The following is an 8767-nucleotide window of genomic DNA, read 5'->3' as shown; positions in this document are numbered from 1 at the left end:
GAGATTGTGCCATTGCACTCCAGCCTGGGTAACAAGAGCAAAACTCCCTAAAAAAAAAAAAAAAAAAAAAAATTGTCCCTACTCATTTACACCAAAACTCTGGGCTTCAAGCCGAACCTCAACATCAGTTCAAGACCCATAAGTCAGGGAAGAGCTATGCCTCAGATACACATCATCTTCAACTTCACTCAATTCAGACTTCCGAACATGCAGAGAGCCTATAGAAAAGAATGGCCTAGTTGAGACTCGAGCTTACAACTTCTCAGCAGTATTTTCCATTTAGATGAATAAAACTACACAGCAGAAGTAAAGAGGACTTGTGTTCGTGTTTTAGTTTTGTTTTGTTCTGGTTTTTTACTCATGATGAGCTGGGATAGCACTTGAAGTAATGCATGGCTTTGGTATTTGCATAGCATAAGCTTCCATTCGTTAGAAAAGCATGTTACTCATATAATTTCCCACTAAAACCAGTGGTTTTAATTAAGAAGAAAATTAATGAAATGCAATTGGTTTTGCTAATAAAGAACTATGCTAATTCCTACAAAAAAATCTAATTCTCTATAATTAGCTCATATGAAATTCATTTATTAGAAAGAAAATCATGTATAAAACCATGCAGAAAACCAAACTGCTGAGCTGCAGAGTTTCTAATAATTGAACTCCGAGAGTAACTGCGAATAGCATAAAAACATGAAGCCAATATTTCCTGATATAGTATATCTCATGGCAGATTTCCAGAACAACCATGAAAGGGGCCCCTTATTTCAGAGCCAGGCCTATCTGAAATGAGATTATTCTCTTAACAGTTTTTCCATAAGCCCAGCTTGTAAGGGCAAGAATATCTGATGTTACCCTTCTCATGACTAAGCCAAGAAAGGAGACTTGAGAAAATTTATTCTATTGTCATGACTCTGGGCATTTAAAAAATCATCAGGGAGCTTTGGAACTGGATAAAATCTAAATGTTCCTGTACACTCAGACATGGGGTATTGCCATTGTGGCCCCCTTTTAAAACTGTATTATGCTGAAAGCCTTTCAAATATGGATAAGGATTTCTCTCAGATATCTACAAAGAAGTTGCCAGAAGTTTAGAGTTCTCTACTCAACTCACGATAATCCCATAACTGCTCTTTTCAGTTTAAGTGTTGGCAACTATTGTACATTATATGACTCCACACTCCTCCCTACCACAGGCAAACCAAATTCTCTTTCCCAGGAATTTGGGATTGGGACTAAAATATTGTGATTGAGTCTTTGCTGGTAAGTGGGACAAATTGTCAAGAATTGTATAATTCCTATATTCTATTACCACATTCATGGAGAAGCAGAGAAAAGAGAGATTGAGAGAGATAAAGAGAGACAGAGAGGAGGGAGTTGGGGGATGGATACAGACAATCAGAGAACAGAAATAGAAAAGAAAGGTCTTCTCTTTTTACGGTTTCTGGTTCAGGTGATTTCCTAAAGACTGACTTTGAGGTCCTTATGATACCCCCTCTATCCTTATAACAGACCCCTCCTCTTTTGCTGATGTTAACCTGAGTAGAATTCTGTACTTGCAACAAAAGCTGTCGCCATTGCACATGTTGGAATACATATTAAGGAGAGATCAGCTAGGGGTAGAAGCCAGAGAAGAAAAAAGGGAAGAGAAAAATAAAATAGCAAATACTCTCTATGTGTAAAGCAATTTGCTAAACACTTTAAAAATTATATTATTACTCCATACAGTATTCTTTAAAAATATGTTATTTCTCCCCATGTTTTCGAGGGAGAGTTCCAAATTTCAGAGGTTTAACCATAGGCTGCACAGTTAGCTGGTAGAAGATCCGGCATTTGTGTTCACATTTGGGCTGTTGGGCTTGGGCTCTGGTCTTACTGCGATAAATAACAGTCACTCTGATGCTTGTGTAACCTTGAGCAAAGCACTTCACTGTATTTAGGCCTTAGGTAAACATAATACTCTTTAAGATCGCTTCCAATGTAATAGTATAGTATCACTTAAAAAATTCATTTAGAACAATGTTTCTCTATCCAGTAGTTTGAGTAGGGGTAGAGGTGGGTAAGTTAGATCTAAGCTCCCTTGCCAGGTGCAATGGCTCACGCCTAGAATCCCAGAACTTTGGGAGGCTGAGGCAGGCAGATCACCTGAGGTTGGGAGTTAGAGACCTGCTTGAACAACATGGAGAAACCCTGTCTCTACCAAAAAAAGCAAAAAATTAGCCGGGTGTGGTGGTGCATGCCTGTAATCCCAGCTACTTAGGAGGCTGAGGCAGGAGAATCGCTTGAACGTGGGAGGCAGAGGTTGTGGTGAACTAAGATCATGCCATTGCACTCCAGCCTGGGCAACAAGAGTGAAACCGTCTTTTTTTTTTTTTAATTTTAATTTTTATTTTTTTTCTTAAAGATGGGGTTTCACCATGTTGGTCAGGCTGGTCTTGAACTCCTGACCTCAGGTGATCCGCCCGCCTTGGCCTCCAAAGTGCTTGGATTACAGGCGTGAGCCACCACGCCTGGCCTGAAACTGTCTTAAAAAAAAAAAAATCTAAGCCCCCTTGGATGTCATCTCAAATTATACCCATCCTTCATCCCCGCGCTAAAGAATCCCACAAGCTCTGGTGGATGTGTAAAGGTTGTGGGCAACAGAGCTAGGATTTAAGCCCAGAGCTGTCTTACCACTTTGTTATGCTGCTGTTTCCTCTTTTACTACACCTATGGGAATATTTAGAAGCTCAATAATTTTTTCAACTGAATTGCACGAATATTTGCCACAAATCATTAATGTGTCCTATTTTGAATGCTTTGCACATTTTAGAATTAACTTGTCAATTTCTAACAAAAATCCAGCTGGTATTTGTATTGAAATTGCATTGAATCTATTGATCAGTTTGGTGGTATTGCTGTCTTAACAATATTGAGCCTTCTTATCCATGAATATAATATACTTTTCTACATTTTCAAAAGTCTTCTTTAATTTCTGTCAGCAGTTTTGTAGTTTTCAGCATAGAATTTTTGCATGGCATTTATTAATTTATCTCTAGGTATTTTATATCCTTGGATGCTATTGCAAATCAATATTGTGAAAATGACCATACTGCCAAAGCAATCTATGAATTCAATGCAATCCCCATCGAAATACCACCATCATTCTTCACAGAATTAGAAAAAAAAAATCTTAAAATTCATATCGAACTAAAAAAGAGCCCACATGGCCAAAGCAAGACTAAGCAAAAAGAATAAATCTGGAGGCATCACACTACCTGATTTCAAACTATACTATAAGGCCATAGTCACCAAACCAGCATGGTATTGGAATAAAGATAGGCACCTAGATCAATGGAACAGAATAGAGAACTAGAAATAAACCCAAATGCTTACAGCCAACTGATCTTTGACAGAGAAAACAAAAACATAAAGTGGGGAAAGGACACCCTTTTCAACAAATGGTGTTGGGATAATTGGTTAGCCACATGTAGGAGAATGGAACTGGATCTTCATCTCTCACTGTATACAAAACTCAACTCAAGATGGATTAAAGGCTTAAATCTAAGACCTGAAACTAAAAAATTCTAGAAGATAACATTGAAAAAATCCTTCTAGATTTTGGGTTAGGCAAGGATTTCATGACCAATAACCCAAAAGCAAATGCAATAAAAACAAAGATAAATAGCTGGAGCTTAATTAATCGAAAGAGCTTTTGCACAGCAAAAGGAACAGACAGCAGGGTAAACAGACAATCCACAGAGTAGGAGAAAATCTTCACAATCCATACATGTGATGAAGGACGAATATCCAAAATCTACAACAAACTCAAATCAGTAAGAAAAACAAACAATCCCATCAAAAAATGGGCTAAGAGCATAAACAGACAATTCTCAAAAGAAGATATACAAATGGGTAACAAACATATGAAAAAATGCTCAGCATCACTAATGATCAGGGAAATGCAAATCAAAACCACAATGCGATACCACCTTACTACCTCAAGAAAGGCCATAATCAAAAAATAATAGATGTTGACATGGATATGGTGATCAGGGAACACGTCTACACCACCGTTGGGAATGTAAACTAGTATGACCACTATGGAAAACAATGTGGAGATTCCTTAAGGAACTAAAAGTAGAACTAGCATTTGATCCAGCAATTCCACTACTGGGTACCTACCCAGAGGACATGAAGTCATTATATGAAAAAGATACTTGCACACGCATGTTTACAGCAGCACAATTGACAATTGTAAAAATGTGGAACCAAACCAAATGCCCATCGTCAATGAGTGGATAAAGAAGTTGTGATTTACAGTAATATAATATTATATAATACATATTGCTCGGGTGATGGTGCACCAAAATCTCAGAAATCACCACTAAAGAATTTATGTAATCAAACACCACCTGTTCCCCAATAACCTATGGAAATTAAAATATTAAAAAAATACATACTTGGTAGCAGAATAATATTCTCCCCCAAGATGCTCATGTCCTAATCCTCAGAACCATGGCAAAGGATAATTAAGTTCACAAATGGATTTAAGATTGCTAATCAGGTGACCTTAAAATAGGGAGATTATTTTAGGTTATCTGAGAAAGCTTAATGTAATAAAAGGCCCCTAAAAAGTGGAAGAGAGGGAAGGGCACAGTGGCTCATGTCTGTAATCCCAGCACTTTGGGAGGCTGAGGCAGGCAGATCACCTGAGTTCAGGAGTTCAAGACCAGCCTGGCCAACATGCAAAACCCCATCTCTACTAAAAATACAAAAATTAGCCAGGCATGGTGGTGCTCACCTGTAATCCCAGTTACTCAGGAGGCTGAAGCAGGAGAATCGCTTGAACCCGAGAGGTGGAGTTTGCAGTGAGCAGAGATCGCGCCACTGCACTCCAGCCTGGGCAACAGAGTGAGACTCTGTCTCAAAATAAATTAAAAAAAAAAAATACAAAAGTGGAAGAGGGAAGCAAAACAGGAAAGTTAAAGGGATACATTACTTAGAAAAAGGTTAAAGAGCTGTAACATTGTCAGCTTTAAAGATAGGGGATGGGACAATGAGCCATGGAATGCAGGTAGCATCTATAAACTGGAAGAAGATTCTCCCTAACAGCCTTTAGAAAAAAGTCACAGCCCCATTGACATCTTGACTATAGCCCAATAAGGCCCTGATTGGACTTCTGTCCTCCATAACTGTAAGATAATTAATTGTGTTGGTTTAAACTACTAAGTTTGTGGTAATTCAGTATAGCAAAAATAGGAAACTAATACAGAGTTAGGGAGAAGTTCAGTAACTTAGGACTCTGAACTTAGTTAGAAAGAGCAGTTCTCTCTTCACCCCCCAATCCCTCCATTCATGGAACTTGCCCCATAGTGACATCCTGCAATCCGCTAGATTTGGAAACAGTATCAGAGAGAACGTTTACATTTTTGCACCATCCATGCTGCAAAGCTGAGCGACCTTCAGGAAGATTTGACAGAAGATAACAAATATCAACCAATGAGAGCTAGGTCAGGAGAAAAGCCTGGTAGAAGCCACACAGTAACTGCAGTAGCCACTTTGTGGGCACAGGTGAAGGTATTTGTGGGCACAGGTGAAGCACTACTTTGAAGGATAACTTTTAGTGGGGACAAATTCCATTTTGAGAAGGTAGGAGTCTGAAAGATATAATTTTTATAATTATGACTCTTGGTGAGGCCAACTTGGATTATGCTAATAATAAAGTATACACTAGTACTCATTAATTTCTGAAGTTTATGACATAATTTTAAATATAATCAGAGAAGATTGAAGATTAACCCTATAATGAGAGCATTCTTACATATTAGTTTTTCAGTCTCTTGAGTGATAAAAAATGAGAAGAATGTGAGAGGTTGTGCTGGGAAGTGCACACAGGCCTCAAACTGTCCTCTCACTGCCAGCTACATCCTGAGTGAGTTCCTAGTGTGAACTGAAAAGGCAAAAAATGGAAAGGACATTTACTGGGGCCAGTGTAAGTCAATTGTCTCCATCCTTATTCCCTAACTCAGAAACTCACATGAAGAAAGACATTGTCAATTTCATGAGCAGTCTGTATTTTTTTCTATTGGTGAGAGATAAAGTAGCATAGGGTTTTCCTTTGGAAGAATAACAAAAGTATTTTATAAGGGTATGAGTTGTAAAATTAACTTTTTGTTATCTCCAAATTGTCATTTTGCAAGGAAAAAAATATAAGTAATAAATATGAGTATTTATTTTTTTGGGTCCATATATGGCTGGATGCAGTCACAGGTGCCATGGTTAGAGATTATTGTCATGTGTCTGAGTTATAATTTCAGTATGCATGTGGCTAGTTCTTTTTTTTTATTTTGCCAATGGCTATATTTTTAATAAAGAAAAAGACAAGGATAGATGAGGAAAATATGAAGCATTTTTATCTTCAGTGCATGTCAGGAAGAATGATGCTGTGAAATTTTAGTTAATAATGAAATTGAAACTACAAAGACCAAATCATAAATAAAATGAATTTGCAATAGTGTTACTCATAGTAACACATTGCGAAAATATCATGTGCCCTATGATCCTTGCCTTTGCACTGAGTTATAGCTGTGCTTATGCTTTAATGCTATAACTGACCATCTCGTTTCTATTGCCCTTGGACCAAAAGTCTGAAATAAAAAAGGAACATTCATATTTATTACTTATACTTTTTATCTTGCAAAATGACAATTTGGAGACAAGAAAAACTTAATTTTATAACTCACATCCTTACAAAATAATTTTATTTGTTATTCTTCCAAAGGGAATCCACATGCTATTTACTTTATCTCTCACCAATAGAAAAAAAAAAATACAGACTGCTCATGAGATTGACAATGTCTTTCTTCATTTGAGTTCCTGAGTTAAGGAAACAAGATGGAAGTGGTTGATGCACACTGACCCCAGCAAATGCCCTTTCTATTTTTTGCTTTTCAGTTCAGCTAACATTTATTGACAGCTTTGACTGTGCCAGGCACTGTGCTAAATGCCAAGGATGCAGAAATGATCAAAACACATTCCCTTTCCTCAAGAAGCCCATGCTCTGACGGAGGAGGCAAACAAGTGCTTTAGGCCCAAATGTAAAACTATGAGGGCTCCAAAAAGGGAGTGATTTATTTTGCCTGGAAAGAAATGAAACCTTCACAGAAGAGGTGACATTTGAAAGGGGCCTTGAAGGAAAAAAGAGAAGGTCAGTAGTTGTCCGTATTAAACAATAAAACAGCATAAAAATTCTAAGAGAAAGCTCTGTTTGCATTCTGTGGGCTGCCTGTGCAACTGGATCTGAGCATTCCCTGGGTGGCTGAGGGGGCTGTGAGGACCAGACAGAGAACAGTCTTCTCCCGGCCTCATCAGTCCAGGCCAAGTGACCTCCAGCTGCAGGAAGGAGTAAACACCGGATCCCTTTAGTGCAGGGCACCAACCCAGGGCTCCATGTGTCCTCTTTAAGAGGAGAAAACAAGACAAAACAAAAATAACAAAATGAAAGCAGGGCGTTTCTGCCATTTCCTGGCTCAGAAATGAGGTTGGTGAGCTAATGAATGGAGCCCTCGTGTGTTTAACTGTAAACTGGGGAAACCTATACCTCCCTCAAGTGCTTCTGTGAGGATAGAAGAGAGAAATGCACGCACAGCCCCTGGCACATGATCCTGAGAAGTGGCAGCATGGCGATGATGGTGACAATGGTGGCGATGCTAAGGATAAGGGACGGGGCTGGTCTCTGGGCTGCCTTAGGAAGCCTGAGCATCCCATGTGGTGGGCAAGAACAGCATGATCTTGGCTACCTTGGCTTTGACCCAAAGGGACTTCCTGCCCATCTGCACTTCCCTTGCCGTTGTCCTTGTGGCTCAGATGGTGCAGGCAGCTGCTCCAACTGCTGCCTCTGGTGCCCTGACAGCTGCAGTGAGCCAGGCAATGGGCTATGAAACCGAACCTCAACTGGAGACTATTCGCCCTAAATAATCCCAGCAACAAGGCCCGCCACACTCCTCTCCCCTGCCTGCCCCCATCCCTGATTTCACCTGTTGTGGTTCCCCTCTCATTACACCTGGATTTCCTTTCATTTTCTTTGTCCCTTTGCTGCCTCTTTCCCTTTCTCTCTCTCTCTATTCTCCCTCCTCCTTGCTCCCTCACCTCTTTTTTCTTCTGTGCATTCTGGCTCCTCATCCGGTTCTGGTTTCTCCACTGTGGTATGGCAGAGGATGTGAGGTCAGAAGGCTCAGGGACTGCTGGGCTTCTGAGATGCGGGGCATGCCGCCTCAGCCTCCTGGGATGTGGTTTCCTCATCTGCAGAATTGGACCAGAATGACTCCGGATTGTTCCTTCCGCTCCAAACTCCTGTTCTGTTACATTGTGTGGTATTTGCCTTTGTGCCTGCTTTTCCTGTTTCAGCTGTCTCATCTGTCCACCTGCCTCTCCCGTCCGCATCCCACCACTCGGGTGCGAGCCGCCAGCATCCCTTGCATGGACCCCTAGAGCAGCCTCCTGCTACTGGAGCTCTCCCAGCTCCTGCTGTTATCCCTGTCCAATGTGCTATCCACACAGAAGCCAAAGTGACCTTTTCAAAAAAGAGATGAGATTGCTCACTGAGGTTAAATCCTCCTAACTCCTGTACACCCCTTTTCTATCATAGGTCCCCATTTATGTTCTTCAGAGCAATTATTATTGCCTGAAATTATCTTTATGTACTCATGAATTTCTTAATGTTATTGTATCATTTACTGTCTGTCTTCCACATGAGAATACAGGCTCCAGGAGCGATGGACTTGATTGT

General features: G+C 40.0%; 1 protein-coding gene across 1 annotated transcript; it reads right to left on the bottom strand.

Moving 5' to 3' along the window:
- Positions 1-69: 69 nt before the first annotated feature.
- On the bottom strand, positions 70-8511 carry LOC116558876. The gene is made up of 2 exons (XM_032289170.1): positions 8128-8511; positions 70-218 (listed from the first exon to the last, which is right to left on the bottom strand). Exons 1-2 carry the CDS (start codon positions 8419-8421, stop codon positions 189-191), a joined length of 324 nt encoding a protein of 107 aa, XP_032145061.1. The 5' UTR covers positions 8422-8511; the 3' UTR covers positions 70-188.
- Between the last annotated feature and the right edge of the window lie 256 nt (positions 8512-8767).

Source organism: Sapajus apella, unplaced genomic scaffold, assembly GCF_009761245.1.
Source record: "Sapajus apella isolate SASKATOON/1434 unplaced genomic scaffold, GSC_monkey_1.0 scaffold1, whole genome shotgun sequence".
Lineage (NCBI taxonomy): Eukaryota > Metazoa > Chordata > Mammalia > Primates > Cebidae > Sapajus > Sapajus apella.
The sequence above is the reverse complement of the archived record's forward strand: the minus strand, read 5'-3'. Positions and strand labels throughout refer to the sequence as shown.

Excerpts from the sequence above, each read along its gene's own strand:
- LOC116558876 (XM_032289170.1), bottom strand. The coding sequence starts at position 8,421 with ATGCGGACGGGAGAGGCAGGTGGACAGATGAGACAGCTGAAACAGGAA. Across the intron at positions 219-8,127 it reads ATGCACAGAAGAAAAAAGAG|GCTCTCTGCATGTTCGGAAG; the intron begins GTGAGGGAGCAA and ends TCTTTTCTATAG.